General features: G+C 39.4%; 1 protein-coding gene across 1 annotated transcript in view; it reads right to left on the bottom strand.

Annotated features, from left to right (window-relative positions):
• LOC136859330 (prolyl 4-hydroxylase subunit alpha-1-like) overlaps positions 1 to 20,548 on the bottom strand; it is a 642,002-nt gene that overhangs the window by 477,150 nt on the left and 144,304 nt on the right. The window contains exons 4-5 of the mRNA XM_068225777.1: positions 9,956 to 10,081; positions 8,118 to 8,248 (exon numbers count right to left, since the gene is read on the bottom strand). Of these exons, the coding sequence (XP_068081878.1) occupies positions 8,118 to 8,248; positions 9,956 to 10,081 (257 nt within the window). The remainder of the gene's footprint in view (positions 1 to 8,117; positions 8,249 to 9,955; positions 10,082 to 20,548) is intronic.

Genomic DNA, 20,548 nt, shown 5'->3' with positions numbered 1-20,548 from the left:
TCAGACTCAGAGCGATATGCATGAAATTCGGAACCAAACCAGCGCGTTGAAACAGGAAATAATTACCAACGTGGATAAGCGAATATCTGAGTTTAGAAAGCAGGCACTCGATAGAATAGTCACGATCCAAGAGGAAGTACGGAAGAATGCAGATAGGACGTCAGATAGGATCGAGGACTGGTCGCACAAGATGCAAGAGGCGAAGATAAAAGTAGATATACATGACGACCTTATGCATGAGTTGAAAGAAAAGACTGAGAAATTGGAATTACAAGAGGTATCAGAGAATACGCAGTATAGACCATCCTAAGAATCAAACCGGGGACCACCAGAAAAAAGATGAAGACCAGTCACGAATACGTAAACATGGAATTGAATGTTGATTCTAAGAAGGACGCGAAGCAGAAATAGAGTTAGAAATGGCTGTGGAAGTAAGGAGAAATTGAAGGAACTTACTAGAAAATTGAATCTAGCAAAGAAGGAAGCTAAGGATAACATGATGGCAAGCAAAATTGGCAGTCATACGAATTTTAGTGAAAAATGAAAGAGTATGTATAGGTATTTTAAGGCAGAAACAGGTTCCAAGAAGGACATTCCAGGAATAATTAATGAACAAGGGGAGTGTGTATGTGAGGATCTTCAAAAGGCAGAAGTATTCAGTCAGCAGTATGTAAAGATTGTTGGTTACTAGGATAATGTCGAGATAGGGGAGGAGACTAAGGCCAAAGAAGTAATAAAATTTACATATGATAACAATGACATTTACAATAAGATACAAAAGTTGAAAACTAGAAAAGCGGCTGGAATTGATCAGATTTCTGAGGATATACTAAAGACAATGGGTTGGGATAAAGTACCATATCTGAAGTACTTATTTGATTATTGTTTGGTCGGAGGAGCTATACCAGATGAATGGAGAGTTGCTATAGTAGCCCCTGTGTATAAAGGAAAGGGTGATAGACATAAAGCTGAAAATTACAGGCCAGTAAGTTTGACATGCATTGTATGTAAGCTTTGGGAAGGCATTCTTTCTGATTATATTAGACATGTTTGTGAAATTAATAACTGGCTCGATAGAAGGCAATTCGGTTTTAGGGAAGGTTATTCCACTGAAGCTCAACTTGTAGGATCCAGCAAGATATAGCAGATATTTTGGATTCTGGAGGTCAATTGGACTGTATCGCGATTGACCTGTCTAAAGCATTTGATAGGGTGGATCATAGGAGACCTCTGGCAAAAGTGAGAGCAATTGGACTAGACAAAAGACTGACTGAATGGGTTGCTATATTTCTAGAAAATAGATCTCAGAGAATTAGAGTAGGTGAAGCTTTATCTGACCCTGTAATAATTAAGAGGGGAATTCCTCAAGGCAGTATTATCGGACCTTTATGTTTTCTTATATATATAAACGATATGAGTAAAGGAGTGGAATCGGAGGTAAGGCTTTTTGCGGATGATGTTATTCTCTATAGAGTGATAAATAAGTTACAAGATTGTGAGCAACTGCAACGTGACCTCGAAAATGTTGTGAGATGGACAGCAGGCAATGGTATGTTGATAAACGGGGTTAAAAGTCAGGTTGTGAGTTTTACAAATAGGAAAAGTCCTCTAAGTTTTAATTACTGCGTTGATGGGTTGAAAGTTCCTTTTGGGGATCATTGTAAGTATCTGGGTGTTAATATAAGGAAAGATCTTCATTGGGGTAATCACATAAATGGGATTGTAAATAAAGGGTACAGATCTCTGCACATGGTTATGAGGGTGTTTAGGGGTTGTGGTAAGGATGTAAAGGAGAGTGCATATAAGTCTCTGGTAAGACCCCAACTAGAGTATGGTTCCAGTGTATGGGACCCTCACCAGGATTACCTGATTCAAGAACTGGAAAAAATCCAAAGAAAAGCAGCTCGATTTGTTCTGGGTGATTTCCGACAAAAGAGTAGCGTTACAAAAATGTTGCTAAGTTTGGGTTGGGAAGAACTGAGAGAAAGAAGAAGAGCTGCTCGACTAAGTGGTATGTTCCGAGCTGTCAGCGGAGAGATGGCGTGGAATGACATTAGTAGACGAATAAGTTAGAGTGGCGTTTATAAAAGTAGGAAAGATCACAATATGAAGATAAAGTTGGAATTCAAGAGGACAAACTGGGGCAAATATTCATTTATAGGAAGGGGAGTTAGGGATTGGAATAACTTACCAAGGGAGATGTTCAACAATTTCCTATTTCTTTGAAATCATTTAGGAAAAGGCTAGGAAAGCAACAGATAGGGAATCTGCCACCTGGGCGACTGCCCTAAATGCAGATCAGTATTGATTGATTGATTGATTGATTGATTGATTGATTGATTGATTGATTGATTGATTGATTGATTGATTGATTGATTATCAATGTTTGATATCTCATCGAAGAAGTCAGACATAAGAAAGAAGAAGAAGACATATAATACCACAAAATGTTTGAATTGGAGACCACAGCCCAGAAGAAAGAAGAACGGATCGTCAGGCCGATGGAAAAGACGGTATCATATCAAACGGTACTGCTATAAGTACGGGCAGTTTACTAGTCCGAGAAGATGGTATTCATGGAGGAGAACTCGACTCAGAAGGGGTTCGAAGCCACAACCCGCGAATTGGAAAGAAAAAGTAGATGGGCGAATTTTGAATCCCAGACGATACGTGGAGCAGCGGGAACGTTATCGACAGAACAGATGGAACACAGCCGTGTTGCAGCAAGCAACCGAATATGGAGGTCCAGAGTTGCAAACTTAATGGGACATGAGCAGGGATCCTAAATGAAAGTTTTTAGTGATGACATATGACCTAGGAGCATCGACATCATTAGAAGATTCTGGCAGGAAGAGAAAGAAGAAAGACGAAAGTGTCGAACTCTATATTCAAAGAAGTAGTACCGGGGACAGTGAATCCCTACATCTCAGTTTGTGATCCCGAATTGACGGAAACTGTACTTGATACGGCAAATTCAAAAACTACACTATCCACCAGGAAGCATTAGAACAGATTTCGACTATTCGGACCAGAACTCAGAGGAAGAAGGAGAGGATCAAGATGAAGATGATGGTAACATTCCACAGGATGAAGAAGATGAGAATATTGACGAAGCAGAGGTCCAGATGACAAGAACTGAACACCAGGAAGACGAGGGTATCCAATGGTGTGAAGATTGTGAAGAGTTAGAACAACGACGAGAAATTTTGGGTCAACTTGGTTTTATACTCGAACGGGATAACCAGAGGTTGAGAATTGAAAACCGAGAGCTCATGGGAACAGTACTCTGCCGAAGAGACCATAAACAAATATGTGAATGAGAGTCTCTTTCAATAAATTGAAATTTCTTGAGTCCGCCGGAAGGGCAGATGTGACCGTATCGGTCATGTACATATTTATTTAATAATTATTTTAGGCAATGAAAACTTTTGTAAGCTCCCTTGTACATATTACAGACTGTTGCATTAGGTTGTATCTGTTTGCACAACGCCTCTAACTTGGTAAACACGAGTCCGTCATAGCCGGAGGAATCCCCAGATAGAGAGAGCTATGAAAAATGACAAGGAAAGAAAATCAGTACTAATAACTCCGCCCACTGAAAATGGCCGAAACACGGCAATGCCAACGTGCAAGCTTGATTTGTATGGTAAGATTTCCAGTTATGCATAACAATTAGTAAGGGAAACCTCAGCATGTCATGTTTTCATAATAGACCTCTGCCAAAATTCGAGTTGTTTATAAAACGTTAACATGTGGAAAAATACGCTACCATCTGATTATATAACCACTAATAACGTACCCACGCTAACGAAGTACGCCGACTGCTCACGGGGGATCCCCGTAAAGGCATCATTTCGATAATAAATTTTAAATAAACCGCCGATCGATGCGTGTTACACTCATAACAAGAGTACTTAAGAGTCTGAGTCACACATTTGAGCCAATTACCAATGTCATACAACACGTAGAACCACTAATTTTAAAAAATGAGGTGGGTGTTGACCGCCGTCTATTGCGTGTGTAGGGGTAATGTTTTAAAAGGGGCAGCCATGATGTCACAATATCCACTTGACGCGAAAGATTGAAGGCAGACGCACGGTCCGCTGGTGTTCTGACCTTACCTGTATTTGGGAGTGATAATATACATTTTACAAATACGCGGTGTGAAACTCCTTGTTCAAGTGATAGTATTGAAAGTATTTAAGTAACGTGACCGAGAGACCTGTGTTACAGTTTTGAAAAATAGTGTTTTGAGGGACGCATTTTATTTCAACGTCATTAGTGTTGTTAGAGTGAAGAAGAGGACCCTTGGATTATGAACGTACTCAGCAGGAATAGAAGTGGATTCGAACCTGTGATCCACGTCAGGGCCATGAGAGGCTAAGCGACGATAAGGGCCTTTTCCTGGGCCCGAACCGTGGATTTTACGACATGATGATAAGTACAGAAAATATAAAATATAAATGCAGGGTTATGTAATATGTAGATCACATAAATTAGGTTAGTAATGTAAATTGATGTATTCTTGAATTAGAGAAAGAGAACTTGTGAGTGGTCTTCATATTGTTTATATATTCATCTAGATGGGAATTGAAATTCTATTATAAGAGCTAAAATTTCGGGCCTGAAAAATATAATTTTAATGTAATGCATGTACGTAATTTAATGGAAAAATATCAGTAAGTCTGATAGTGCTTTAGATTAGGTGGAGAAAATGTAGATTTGTATTATTGATGATTTCAAACCGTCATATGTATATTTTATTTTATGGAATATTCAAGCCTATTTTGGTAATTCATGTTGACAGTGTCTTCAAAATGCACTATCGGCATAATAATCATGAAGATAGGAAGGCACTCTTGTTTAAATGTAATTGTGAATTATAAGAATATGTAGATGGCTGTATTAATTATATGCGCAACTTGTGACAAGCCTGGACAACGAACAAACGCCCTCCCATTTTAGACAAATGTTTTCCTTTTATGTCAGGTATTTGCTTTTCTGTAATATTAGAATAACTTTATGGACGTTTAAATCCATATTTGGTTTTTTGTCTGAGTTCAAACTGTAGGAAAACATAGGCTGCGATATTCTATGTAGTCAGATGGATATGAACCGGGCCATTCTAAGTCCATGGATGTGAAATTGAAAAGATGAACAGTGGCTTGATATTGAATTAAAGAATTGTAATAGGGCAGTGAATTAACAAGCCAGTGGAGCTTTGGAATATGATAAGAGGATATCAATTGATATGCTATTATTTACCAAGATTTTTTTTCAGGGAGACGGTTTGTCTCGCCTTGAGTTTCTTGACAAGAAGTGATCTGCGGCTACCCATCATTAGGTGCGGTTCTGCCTTGTATGATTTATGATTTTAGAAATAGGGAGCGGTAGCAATCCCTTGTTAGGAAGGGTACTGCCAAGTTTATTGTTCAAGCCTGTCCACTAAGACTGAATGTTTGGTGTTTCGCACAAACCCGATTAAATTTAAAGGATTCTTTTAACTCGTTCGTGTTTATTTCTATAAATAAATTAAATAACTGGAACGCCAGTATTATTATTTATATGTTGACCTTAGGAATAATTGAGATATGGAGTTTTTAGAGACCCGTTTGTCGATGACATCTTGGTAGCCCGAAATTGTGGGGACTATGATGCTGTCATGTGGTTCTATGGGGCAATGGCGTTGGTGGGATGGTTGCAGTACCTTCGTTATGATCCTGTCAAAAATTGTTCCCGAACTTCAGAAAACAAACTCAACATTTGTAGAAGCCGTAACTCCAAGGCAGAAATTGGCTGTGTGTTTGAGGTAAGAGAATATTTCACACTTGCATTCATCTTAAATGACCGGGCGAGTTGGCCGTGCGCGTAGAGGCGCGCGGCTGTGAGCTTGCATCCGGGAGATAGTAGGTTCGAATCCCACTATCGGCAGCCCTGAAGGTGGTTTTCCGTGGTTTCCCATTTTCACGCCAGGAAAATGCTGGGGCTGTACCTTAATTAAGGCCACGGCCGCTTCCTTCCAACTCCTAGGCCTTTCCCATCCCATCGTCGCCATAAGACCTATCTGTGTCGGTGCGACGTAAAGCCCCCTAGCATCTTAAATGAATGAATTTTTATTGACATTGTCTATATTTAATTTTTATCACAAACTAACTCAATATTGCAAGAAAAAATTGTCACTGTTTTTAAACAAAATATCTTTCTTCAGTAGATTTCATTACACATTACCACATTTTGCCGTATACACTACGAGTGGGAGGAGCGTTATTTTGAGGGGGAATTGCTTGTTGTTGCTGTGGAGAAACCTCTAGTTCAGGAGTTAGCGGCTGATATAATGAAATTGACGCCACAGAATACTGAGGCAAAGTAGGTGATGATGCAGGTGCAGTGTATTGTGGTGGACGCTGATGGATGGATACGTTCTGATTCTGTATTAAATACTTCACCTCCACTTTTTACATTTCATTATTCGTATATTTTAGTCTTACGATAAATGTATGCGACTGCATAGGTAATGAAAAGGCCCAGTCATAAATCAGTATGTGCTCAGATATCAGAAGCGCTGAGGTCAAGGTCACGCCTTGTAGAGAACACCAGCCATGTAGCATATATAAAGTACGGGAGCTCGAGCACCAAGCGACGAAGGATATAGAACGAAGCGTTGTAATCAAAATAAACAACAAGATTTCAGCAGAGTTCGCGCAGTGATTGTCTGGACCTGTGCCCAGGAGGTATATATCATGGTAGGTACATGAGAATAGGGAGAGTAGGGAAGTAAAGTACACCTCAGAACCACAAGGTTCAAAGCACAAGATGTATTAATAACATGACCAAAGGTAAAACGTAATACAAACAAGTAAATTCACACAATAGTAAAAATCAAGTTACAATAATAGTTTCGTTTGACTAGAATTTTCAAAGTGTCACAGTTACACAAAGAATTTTAAAAGGGCGATCTTTAGACCGCGATTAGACCTGGGTAATAACCTGATAACTAGGAAAGCAACATATTTTTTACACTTGAGGAATACACTCCTGCAATAGTAAGCAGTTTCGACTCAGAATAGAATAATATTATCGCAGTTAAAGAAGGAAACTAACAGTAATCCTGAACATTTAAAGAGAAAAAAGGTACGACGAATCACAACCAAATACCAATTGGTTTGAAACAAGTACAGGCCACTTTTACAAATCGAATCACATGAATTAAAAAAGGAAAGGAAGTAAAGGACTGGGAATGGGAAAATAATTGACGTGAATGGCAAGGATGGAAGGAGGGAAAATTCAGGCTACTGTCTCTGTTTCCTTTGAAATTACACGCACTCAGGAAGTGCAGAAAGTTATTAACAGAGAAAGATGTTCGTCCAAGCACAAGTCTTTGAAGAAATATCATAAACACTGAAGGCTAGAAAAAGTATATCCTAAACTGCATGAAGTGCCCAGCATGTGCCAGAGTTCGAAAAGACAAAGTAAGGCGAAAGAAGCCAACATTTTTAAGAAATCAGAATAACAAGATTGTAAGTTTGCTCACCCTGCACAGTGAAGAAGTGAAGTCTCGTAGAATTAAATTATAATTTAAAAACCGCCACGGGCCAGCCGTGCAAAAAGGTGCCTGCTCCCGCCGCTTACATTAACAGAGAATGCCTGACTCGCAATTCGATGGATACGGCGAGTTTATATACAGTAGCGAAGCGAGGTCGAGAACATGCTGGAATCAGGTGACGTAATCAAGTGCAGTGCAGGCAGCAGGAACAGCAGGCAGTCGCAGACGAGGCGGGTGAGGAGACGGAGGACATTGATGCCAGTAGAAATGTTTATAGCCGCAAGGCGACGAAGTAGGCAGAAGGTAAGACGAAAGATGAGCATAATAGCGTAATTTTGGGAGCCCGTAACAACTTTACTCACTAATGAAAAACTTTCCTTTTTATGAACTGTTGGTCTATTGGGTCGAAGGGTTTTACCGTAGAGGCCATCAAAGAAACAAACGTGTCTATGGGATGAGGTACACTTTCATCTTTCTTTGTATTCAGTAAATATTTCATTAATTTTTCAGAAGTTCTTCCTCTTGACGCATCCTGAGGTCTTGCTGGTAATTTCCGTTTGCCTACTTTTCGTACCTGTTGAGTTGGTTGGGTTTCAGCCTCTAATACTTCATCGGGTTCATGTTGAATTATGACTGTGTCGTCCTGAGTTTCCTCTCCATCCTCTTTAACCATCTCATCTGATTCGGTGCCAGAACCATCTTCTCCTACAACAGATGTCACTTGTTCTCTATCTTTCATAAATTCCTTAAGGAAAGATATTTGGTCGTCATATTTCCACTTGAGAATTTTTGAAGCAGCCTGGCCGCTTTTTGTTTTCTGCTTGTTAATGTACCTTCGGTGTTGACTTCTTAAGGATTCTCATCGCTCCTTGCACTCGGCACCTAAAACAAAATAGAATTTAAAAGTAACAATGTGAAAAAATGCACTCTAATAATAATAATAATAATAACAATAAGAGTAAAATAGTAATAATAATATTAATAATATTTATTATTATTATTGTGTGTTTCATATTTCGTCCGCCTCTGTGGTGTAGTGGTTAGCTGCCAGCCCGGAGGTCCGGGTTCAATTCCCGGCTCTGGCATGAAATTTGAAAAGTGGTACGAGGGCTAGAACGGGGTCCACTCAGCCTCAGGAGGTCAACTGAGTAGAGGTGGGTTCGATTCCCACCTCAGCCATCCTGGAAATGGTTTTCCGTGGTTTCCCACTTGTATTCCAGGCAAATGCCGGGATGGTACCTAACTTAAGGCCACGGCCGCTTCCTTCCCTCTTCCTTGCCTATCCTTTCCAATCTTCCCATCCCCTACCAAGGCCCCTGATCAGCATAGCAGGTGAGGCCACCTGGGCGAGGTACTGGTAATTCTCCCCAGTTGTATCCCCCGACGCAATGTCTCAGTTTCCAGGACACTGACCTTGAGGTGGTAGAGGTGGGATCCCTCGCTGTCTCCGAAGAAAAAACCAACGCTGGATGGTAAGCAGATTAACAAAGAAAGTTTCAGATTTCTGGCAACAGGGGATTCTTATAGGACAATCGCATTCAGTTATCGTTTTGGGCATTTAACTGTTCAGACAATAGCCTTACAGGTGTGTAAGGCAATAAATAACCATTTACTGCGGGAAGCTATTCAAACACCTACAAGCAAGACTTGCAGCGAATAGCCGAAGAACTTTGGAATGTGTGGTAGTACCCTAATTGCTTGGGTGCCCTTGATGGAAAACACTTAGTGATCGAAGCACCAGGAAAAAGTGGGTCCCAATATTTTATTAACTATAAAAGGTCATTTTCTATTGTTCTCTTAGGTCTCTGTGATGCTAACTACCATTTTATTGCCATGGACATTGGATCTTACGGCAGAAACAGCGATGGAGGTGTGTTTGCTAATTCAAAGTTTGGGCGAGCCCTCGAGAAAAGAACGTCAAATATACCAGAGGAGACTACACTACCTGGGAGTGACGCGGTTCTACCGTACGTAATAGTTGCGGATGAGGCATTTCCACTAAAGCTATATTTGATGAGGCCTTATCCAGGATCTCAGACAGAGCAAGATACTGAAATAAAGAATTTTCAATTACAGATTATCTCGTGCCTGAACAGTAATTGAGTGTACGTTTAGAATTCTAGCGTAAATGTTCAGGTTATTTTTAAGGAGACTGCAAGCATATCCTAAAAATGCTACTAGTATTGTTCCGTCAGCATGCATTCTTCACAATATCATTCGAAATAATGTTGGAACATCGTTGGAATGTACGAGTATGCTTCCTAACATAACTTGAGAAGAAAAGGGGGAAACGCTCCATCTGAGGCGTTCGCTGTAAGAGAAAAGTTCAAAAGCTCTCTGAATTCACAAGATGGACTTGTGTTTTCTCAATATGATGAGATCGGACACCTTCAGACGGATAAGCTTACTCACCTTCAAGCTTCAAATGAACTGCAATGTCCTGCCAGGCATTCCTTTTTGCAACTTTGTCGCTGTAACTTGATGAACTAATGTCATACAACATGGGCTTGCTCCTTACTAGTTCAATCAATGCTTCATCTAAAAAGGATATAAAAATTCATGTGCTATTCTCTATTAATTCAACTTCATATTTGTATTCTAACTGCATAGAAACACTGAATTTCAAGTGTATACAAATTATGTATTCTTAATTTGTAGGTAGTCTCAGTTCATATTTTTAAATTTGTGTACTAATATTTGGTCACAACCATTTGAAATGCAGTAATGAAATGTCATTATTGCCATACAGTAATTTGTAAATACACTAGACACATTAAATACGTGAGATATGTTGTACTACTTACCTTTCTTAAAACCCCACGTAGAACAACGTTTACTTCTACTCATGTTAATATGAATCAAATCGTCGCGGATAAAGAGGATTCAGATCTGCCACTTCTTTAAAAATCTAGAAAAGTACAAAACTTCAAAGCGATACCACACAGTCGACTAAAAGCTGGGGTGGGGACTGAAAAGCGCAGGCACTACTGTACGCTCGTATGTGCGTTGCTTGCACGTGGTGTATTCACACTGCCGGTCCGCTCATGGAACGATACGATCACGCTCTGGTCAAATATTCTTTGGGAAGATCGTTGCCTGCTTGTGCTCGTACCGTCACGTACTGTGACCGCTAGTGTGTACAGTTCCCATCAAATCAGTTCAAAAATATCTGACTGAACCGCGACCGTGGTCGTACCCATAGTGCGAATCATCCCTAAAGCTCCCCGGACCTTCTTCATACTCTCTCCCTTCCACCCGGTGCCCTCAAATCAAATCTGGATTCATTCGTAAATAGCACTGAGCTCCACGGCTCAACAGTCTGGTTTCGACGGGTGTTGGCGAATTGAATCCCAGAGGCGTGATGCTTACGTATAAGCAGATGTCTTGTGGTGGGTCTCTTGGGCTTTAAATCGGTTTCATACAACCTCCTCCTTACTGTCCTTTCGCTGATGTTCCTGCTCAGTACTTTGTGCAAACGATTTCTGACCTCCACAGCTGTTGTGTGTCGATCACGAATAATTTGGATTTCGAGAAAGCGACCATCGCGCTCAGTGCTAACTTAAAACTAAATATTACCTTCTCCAATCGATTTCTTAATCACAATAGGTATCCAAAATATATCGGTGTTACCTTGGACCGGACTTTATCATTCAAGCAAAATCTTTTGAACTCGTCGAAGAAACTGTAAACCCGAAACACTATTATTCAGAAGCAAACTGGTACTACTTTTGGATCTACTGTAAACATCCTGTGCTCTTCAGCCTTACCACTGGCTTTCTCCGCTGCCGACTATTGTGCTCCAGTGTGGATTAATAGCCCGTATACACAGTATATTGACCCACAATTGAATACCAGCATGCGTCTCATATCTTGCACCATCAGATCAACTCCAGTTCACTGGCTCCCACTGTTGTCTGGAATAATGCTATCTGACTTACGAAGATCCAGTGCTCTTGTTCGAGAGTACAACAAGATCTGCAAGAATCCCCTGCCACCTGTTCTAAATGACATACCAGCTCTAGTCTCCAAAGACTGAAATCGCGACATCCACCCCTTTGTGATGCTGCTCTGAAGACGTCCACCATCTTCAATGCTTTGGAGGAGTGGAAAGGCCGCTGGAATAACTCTCCTGACTTGCCCCTGCATGACATCTTCAGAGGGGAAAGAATTGCAAATGGTTCCAAACTGACACGTGCAACTTGGTCCAGACTGAACAGGATCAGGACAGGTCATGGAAGGAGCAGCGATTCTCTCTACAAGTGGAACTTTGTACCATCTCCAGAATGTGATTGTGGAGCCCCCCGTCAGCCTATTCCCTTCCCATTGTAAGCGAGTGTCAATTTCGGGCTTATTCAGGTAGATTGGAAGACTTCCTATCTCCACCAGCGGAAGCACTACAGTGCATTGAAAAGTTGGACATTCAGATGTAACAGATAACACTAATGCCTAAAGTGAATCAATTGTTTTTGTTATTGTGTATATATTGCATATTATGTGTATAATTTTCTCGCCATACGCTAATAATAATAATAATAATAATAATAATAATAATAATAATAATAATAATAATAATAATAATAATAATAATAATAATAATAATAATAATAATAATAATAATAATAATAATAATAATAATAATAATAATAATGCGCTCGGTAGTGCTTCTTCTACGACTAGAACCAGACCTACTGGTGTAGATATTGTCCTCTCTGCACATTTTAAGAGTTCTTTACACGTTATAACAAGACGTTCATATAACATCGGCTACGCAGCACGTATACTGCGCCCATCCTCCACTAATGTCACTGCCCATGGCACGTTTTTTCAGGCCAAAGAGCCATTATGACCGACTGAAAAGCGACACTAAGTGTTGAAAACAAGCCGTAATGTCCACAAAAATAAGCGGCACGAGAATTCACCACAATAAACAATAAGACAACTGTTTGTGGTTGTTCTTGAAGCAAGAAACGGCAATACCGGTGTTGTGATTATCACGATCAATAATGTCTATCAGGTTATTGCGCTGAAACATCTCAAATGGGCTAATTAATGAATTGTTAAACGAAGGGAACCAGGGTAGAGTGTTATCCAGGAATTCGGTTAAAGCAGATGTTAAGGAAAGTAGAAGAGAGGGAGGAGGGAAAGGAGAAGGTGGTAGTATTTCACGTTGGTTGCAACAACGTAAGGCAAGCAGGTATAAATACCAACATAGTTGGGAATGTGCGGAATCTGGTAAATGCAGCACGGGTAATGTTTAAGAAAGCGGAGATTGTTATAAGTGGAATACTGTGTAGGAGGGATACTGACTGGAAGGTGATTGGGGATTTAAATGAGACTACGGAGTGGGTATGTGGGAAACTGGGAATGCGATTTCTAGGTCCTAATGAGTGGGTAGAAGGTAGGGATCCGCGCCCAGATGGCCTTCACTTAAACTGCAGTTGTACGTATAAGTCAGGAAATTTGTTTAGAAGCGTTGTAGGGAGGTACATTGGTCTAGGGAGCGGTGATAAGGGTACATGGATCTGGAAGTCAAGTAGGGATGACATAAAAAGGTTAGTGTTGAACTGTAGAAGTATTGTAAAGAAAGGAATAGAATTAAGTAATTTAGTGTATCGTAGAGACAGGATAGGAATGGTAAAAGGCGGCGTATTAATTCTGTTGAAAGAAGAATTTGTAAGATAGAAAAGTTAAAGATGACAAACATGAAATTCTAGGTGTAAGGCTCATCTCTAAAGATAATAGGCAATTTAGTATCTTTGGAGTGTACAGACGGGGAAAGGGTAGCTCTGACACTGACTCGGAATTATCTGATAAGATAATCAGCTAAGTGGGAAACGTTATGGAAAGCAACGTGACTGTAGCGGGTGATCTTAATATACAAAATGCCAACTGGGAAGGTAATGCAAACGACAGGAAGCATGACCAACAAATGGCAAATAAGTTAAAATGGGAAGGACAGCTGATTCAGAAAGTGATGGAACCAACTAGAGCGGAAATAGATGGTATTAGTGATCACGAAGCTGTTTTTGTCGTAGTTAAAAATTAATGTGATGTCCGCTCTATGGCTAAATGGTTTGCGTGCCATCCTCTAGTCTCGGGGGCCCCGGTTTCGATTCCCGGCAGGGTCGGGAATTTTAACCATAATTGGTTAATTTCGCTGGCATTGGGGCTGGGTGTGTTTGTCGTCTTTATCATCATTTCATCCTCATCACGACGCGCACGTCGCCTACGGAATTCAAATTTAAACAACTGGATCTAGTGAACCGAACTTGTCCTCAGATACTCCAGGCACTAAAATCCATACGAAATTTAATTTTTATAAATGTGATAGGTAAGAAAGTTTTAAAAGTAGGACTATTGGGCAGTACCATATGGCTCATAAAACAGGCATGAAGAAGTTTTTAAAAGGTAATCTTATTATAATCGGTGGAAAATAGTAAATAAACTTGAAAACAGACTTTGAGATGGGTTTAAAGCAAGTGTTGAGAAATTTGAAAACAGTTTTGTACCTTTAAATGTGGTAACGAATGGTGAAGATCCGCTATATTATGACAGAGAAGTAAAGAGACTTAGAAGGTGGTGAAGGTTGGACATAAATAGAGTTAGAAATGACTGTAGAAGTGAGGGGAAATTGAAGGAACTTACTATTAAATTGTATCTATCAAAGAAGTCAGCTAAGATAACATGATGGCAAGCATAATTTGTAGTCATACAAACTTTAGTGAAAAATGGAAGGGTATGTACAGGTACTTTAAGACGGAAACACTTTCCAAGGACATTCCAGGAATCATAGATGAAGAAGGGGAGTGTGTATGCGATATCTTTAAAAGGCAGAAGTATTCAGTCAGCAGTATGTAAAGATTGTTGGTTGTAAGGATAATGTCCAGATAGGTGAGGTGAATAATACTCAAGAAGTATTAAAATTTGCCTATAATAACAACGACATTCACAATAAGATACAAAAATTGAAAACTTCAAAAGCAGCCGGAATTGATAAGATTTCGGAAGATATACTAAAGACAATGGGTTGGGATATAGTACCATATCTGGAGTACTTATTTGATTATTGTTTGCATGAAGGTGCTATACTAAATGAATGGAGAGTTTCCATAGTAGCACCTGTGTATAAAGGAAAGAGTGATATACATAAAGCGGAAATTTTCAGACCAGTCAGTTTGACATGCATTGCATGTAAGCTTTGGAAAAACCTTATTTCTGATTATATTAGACATGTTTGCGAAATTAATAACTGGTTCGATAGAAGGCAGTTCGGGTTTAGAAAAGGTTATTGCACTGAAGCTCAACTTGTAGGATTCCAGCAAGATATAGCAAGTATCTTCGATTCAGGAGGTCAAATGGATTGTATTCTGATTGACCTGTCTAAGGCATTTGATGGGGTGGATCATGGGAAACTACTGGTGAAAATGAGTGCAATTGGACTAGACAAAAGAGTGACTGAATGGGTTTCTGTATTTATAGAAAATAGATCTCAGAGAATTGGAGTAGGCGAAGCTTTATCTGACAATGTAATAATTAGGAGGGGAATTTTTAAAGGCAGTATTATTCGACTTTTATGTTTTCTTATATACAGGGGCATTCACCTAAGATGTTATAAGGAAATAACATCTAAACAATTACAGATATCGGTATTCTGTTTTCATATTCGTAAATGATACCCAGGGGCTTGTAAAATAATGTGCTACCTATTCTCATGTGGGGGTTAATAACCTAGATATTGATACTAACTCCATATTTTTAAATGGAACGTTACCAGTATATACAGCTGGCCTAAAAGTACAACTGGGTACAAGTTCAAATATGTAAGTATTTTCAAAATCGGACAGTCACTTTTTGAGTTATCAATAAAACGCATTTGGGCTTTTGCCTGCCGCATCAGACTGCGTGCGATCAGCCAAGGACGTATTGGCACGCAAGTTTTTTCCTGGCATTGATTCCAGCCACAGAACAGATACAGGCATGTATTGTAAACTATCGTACACATAATGTGATGTACGGTACCGTCACATACCCTGGGTGTGCAACGTTAATGTGTGACTGGCGAACACACAACAGAGAAGAGAGATTAACGTGTTTTCTTTTTATCAAGTTCATGTGTAACAGGTTACGCTCAGTTTGGCGTTTCCCCTACGGATGGGAATGGGAAGGATTTGGAAAGGACGTCGGCCGTGGCCGTGGCGTGGAAATATTATTGTGTGGGTTTTCATGTCTGGAGCTGGTATTGGGAATTTAGTATGTAGTGAGGACATCTATATATATAAAACTAGCAAGATACCCGTGCTTCGCTACGGTAATATACTGAAATTTATAATTGTTTTTGCTAATTGCTTTACGTCGCGCCGACACAGATAGGTCTTATGGCGACGATGGGACGGGGAAGGGCTGGGAGTGGGAAGGAAGCGGCCGTGGCCTTAATTAAGGTACAGCCCCAGCATTTGCCTGGTGTGAAAATGGGAAACCACGGAAAACCATTTTCAGGGCTGCCGACAGTGGGGTTCGAACCCACTATCTCCCGAATACTGGATACTGGCCGCTCTTAAGCGACTGCATCTATCGAGCTCGGTAATTTATAATTGAATGCTTATCGTTTTATATACAACCCGCCGATATTCGTGATCTGACTCGTTTACTGAGAGATTACGGCAACGTTCCTCCCATTTTTCAATCTTTCTTTCCAGCAATCGATTTCGTATTTCCCGGGCTAGGTCCAGGTATTCCACCCGGTCAGTTGGGTTCCTAAATCTTAGCCATGCTTTCCTATAAGCATTTTTAATGTGGATCAAATCCTTGAGGAGATCCGGCGTGGTGTCCTCTTAGGTGCCTTGGCGGTACTAAACCGGCGGCCGGACTACAATCGTAGTCATTACCCGTCCAGGACCCGTTTCCAGCACGGTCCGCACATGTTGACGACGGTCCAGGACATTATTATTATTATTATTATTATTATTATTATTATTATTAGGGTGGTTGAAATTAATTGAATTTAGGTATTATTATTATTATTATTATTATTATTATTATTATTATTATTATTATTATTATTATTATTATTATTATTATTATTATTATTATTATTATTATATGTTCTGGACCCCACAGCAATATGCAAGACCGCTACTTGGCGGTAAAATACATCTGCTGCCATTGTCATTGCAAACAATGTGACCAGCACCATTGTTGCGCGTAGGTAAGTGTGCGGAATTTCTGGCGATACGAATGACATACCTCCGTGTATTATTGACCTTATTATAGAGGTGAACAATTTGACGGCCAATCTCATTCCTGTCGTTTATTTCAAATGTGTTTACATTATTATTTATATGCCTGGAGAATCTACTCTAATCTAAGAACGTTCTCCGAAGGAAAATATGGCTGTTGAAAAAGAACCCAGGAAAGATTAAAAATGATCGGTTTATGATCAGAATAAGTACATCGCAAGTCTACAGCCTGTTTCCTATCATTCGACAGGATCAGTGATGGAATGAATAAAGCCCCATCTAGTGGCGACAATAGGAATTGTGCCGGCTGCCGAAGCTCCCCTCTGCGGCAATGATCGATGAGTGACAAATGAAATGAAATATTGGACAGTGTTGCTGGAATGAATGATGACAGGGAAAGCCGGAGTATCCGGAGAAAAACCTGTCCCGAGTCCATTTTGTCCAGCACGAATGTCACATGGAGTGACCGGGATTTGAAACACGGAACCCAGCTGTGAGAGGCCGGCGCGCTGCCGACTGAGCAACGGAGGCTCCTTATACGTACATTACGAACAGTAAAATCAATTGGTCTCACCTCCTTTTACACCCCACCGCCGTTAAGTTTATTTACCCCCACCCTCCAAAAAAATAAAAGAAGGCGTGTTTCTTTATGTTTAAAGGAGATTCCAAATACCAATGTTCACGTTTATTACCTTCAGTTTTGAGATATAAGTATCCCCTTAAAAATAATTAACGTTTTTAACTTCCTTCCACACCCCCCCCCCCGGTCACTCGCAAAGTGATTAAAGCAAAAAATACTTGTTCCTTTAATAGTAAAGGATCTTCTAAATACCAATTATCACCACTCTAACCTCTTCAGTTTTTGATTTATGTGTCCTCATGAAAGGAATTCATCTCCTTTTCACTCCCGCCCCCCCCCCAAGATTGTTTCCCCCCCCCCCAAAACGCGCTTTTCTTTGTTTTTAAAGGAGATCAAAATACCAATCTTCTCGTCTGTAACAACTTTAGCTTTTATTAGATGTATGTATTCTCATACAATTAAGTCAATTCATTTTTTCTATCCTTTAACACTCCAAATCCCCTTCATTGGATTTTTCGAGAATACGTGTTTGTTTACTTTTAAAGCAGATTCCAAAAATAAAATTTCACGTGTGTAACATCTTCATTTTTGAGATATCAGTAGCCTAATTAAAAGAATTCAACACCATTTTCAGTCACTTTTACCCCCCCCCCAACCCCCACTACCCAAGTTGTATTTCCGAAAACTAAAAATACACTATTCTTTATTTTTAATACGATAAAAAAATGACCATTTTTCACTTCTGTACATGTTAAGTTTTTTGAGATATACTGTAGAAATTCTCGTTTTAAAATTTCACCCCATTTTAGTTCCCCTTAAGTGGAGTTTCCAAAGACAAATCACCTGTGTTTCTTTACACTTACAGGAGATTCTAAATACCCACTATTTACGTCTGTAACATGTTACGCTTCTCAGATATTCTGTAGATATAGTCTTTCAAAATATTCACCCCAATTTGCCACTCCTGTTTAACCGCCATTAATTGAATTTTCCAAAAGCAAAAATATACATGTTTCTATATTTTTAAAGGAGATCCCATTTACAAATTTTCAGTTCTGTAATATCTTCAGTTTCTGGGATATATGTATCCTCATTAAAGGCATTCAACCCATTATTCACCCTTTTACACCCCTCCTATTGGGATTTAGAGAAAACAAAGAAATACGTGTTCCTTTATCTTTAAGGGAGATTCTAAACACCAATTTTTACATCTGTAAACGTTTAAAGTTTTAAGATGTAGACACACTCATTTTAAAAATTCACCCCCCTTTTCACCCCCCATTATTTGGATTTTCCAAAAACGAAAAAATACCTGTTTCTTTATTTTTAAAGTAGATCCCAAATACCAATTTTCAGGTCTGTAATATCTTCAGGTTCTGAAATATAAGTAGCCTCATTAAAGGCATTCAACCTATTTTTCACCCTTTTTCACCCTTCCTATTAGGATTTTCCGAAAACACAAAAGTACGTGTTTCTTTATTTTTAAAGGAGATTTCTAAATACCAAATTTTACATCTATGAACTTTTAAAGTTTTGAGATATAGATACACTCATTTTAAAAATTTCATCCCCCTTTTTACCCCCCATTATTTGGATTTTCCCAAAACGAAAAAATACCTGTTTCTTTATTTTTAAAGTAGATCCCAAATACCAATTTTCAGGTCTGTAATATATTCAGTTTCTAAGATATAAGTATTCTCTTTAAAGGCATTCAACCCATTTTTCACCCCTTTTCACCCCTCCTATTGGGATTTTCCGAAAACAAAAAAATACGTGTTCCTTTATTTTTAATGAAGATTCTAAATACTAATTTTTACATCTCTAAACTTTAAAAGTTTTGAGATATGGATGCACTCATTTTAAAAATTCACCCCCCCCCTTTCACCCTCGCAATAATTGGATTTTCCAAAAACAAAAAAAATATGTGTTTCATTATTTTTCACAGCGATCAAAAGTACCAATTTTGCGGTCTGTAATATCTTCAGTTTCTGAGATATAAGTAGCGTATCCGGATTAAAGGCATTCAACCTCTTTTTCACCCTTTTTCACCCCTCCTATTGGGATTGTCTGAAAACAAAAAAATACGTGTTTCGTTATTTTTAAAGAAGATTCTAAATACCAATTTTCACATCTGTAAACTTTTAAAGTTTTGAGATATAGACACACTCATTTTAAAATTTCACCCCCCTTTGCACCCCCTTAGAGACGGAATATCCAAAAATCCTCTCTTAGCGAGCACCTACATCTTAATATGAATATTTCCCCAAAATTTCATTTCTTTATGTCCAGTAGTTTTGGCTCGGCGATGATGAATCAGTCAGTCAGTCAGGACAAGCTACTTTATATATATAGACTAGCAAGATACCCGTGCTTCGCTACGGTATTATACTGAAATTTATAATTGAATGCTTATTGTTTTAGATATATAATCCGCCGAAATTCGCGGTCTGACTCGTTTTCTGCGAGAACCCACCAAAATTCCCGATCTGACTCGTTTTCTATTAGATTACGGCATGTTTCCTCCCATTTTTCAATCTTCTTTTCCAGCAATCGATTTCGTACTTCACGGGCTAGGCTCAGGTATTCCTCCCGGTCAGTTGGGTCCGTAAATCTTTGCCATCTTTTCCTATAATCATTTTTAATATGGATAAAATCCTTCAGGAGATCCGGCGTGGTGTCATATTGGGTGCCTAGAAGGCACTGAACCCGCGGCCGGACTGCATTCTTAGTCATTACCCGTCCAGGAGCCGTTTCCAGCGCGGTCCGCACATTTGACGACGGTCCGGAACATTATTATTATTATTATTATTATTATTATTCTTATTATTATGTGTTGCTGGAATGGATGATGACAGGAAAACCGGAGTATCCGGAGAAAAACCTGTCCCGCCTCCGTTTTGTCCAGCACGAATGTCACATGGAGTGAACGGGATTTGATCCACGGAACCCAGCTGTGAGAGACCGGCGCGCTGCCGAGGATCCTTATAAGTACATTAAGAACAGTAAAATCAATTGGTCTCACCTCCTTCTACACCCCACCGCCGTTAAGTTTATTTACCGGCAAACCCCCCCCCCCCCACCAAAAAAATTAAAAGAAGGCTTGTTTCTTATGTTTAAAGAAGATTTCAAACACCAATGTTCACGTCTATTACCTTCAGTTTTGAGATATAAGTATCCCCATAAATAAAA

The sequence above is a fragment of the Anabrus simplex genome, chromosome 1, assembly GCF_040414725.1.
Source record: "Anabrus simplex isolate iqAnaSimp1 chromosome 1, ASM4041472v1, whole genome shotgun sequence".
In the NCBI taxonomy this organism is placed as follows: Eukaryota; Metazoa; Arthropoda; class Insecta; order Orthoptera; family Tettigoniidae; genus Anabrus; species Anabrus simplex.
Note: the sequence above shows the minus strand (reverse complement) of the source record. Positions and strands in the feature narration are given on the sequence as shown.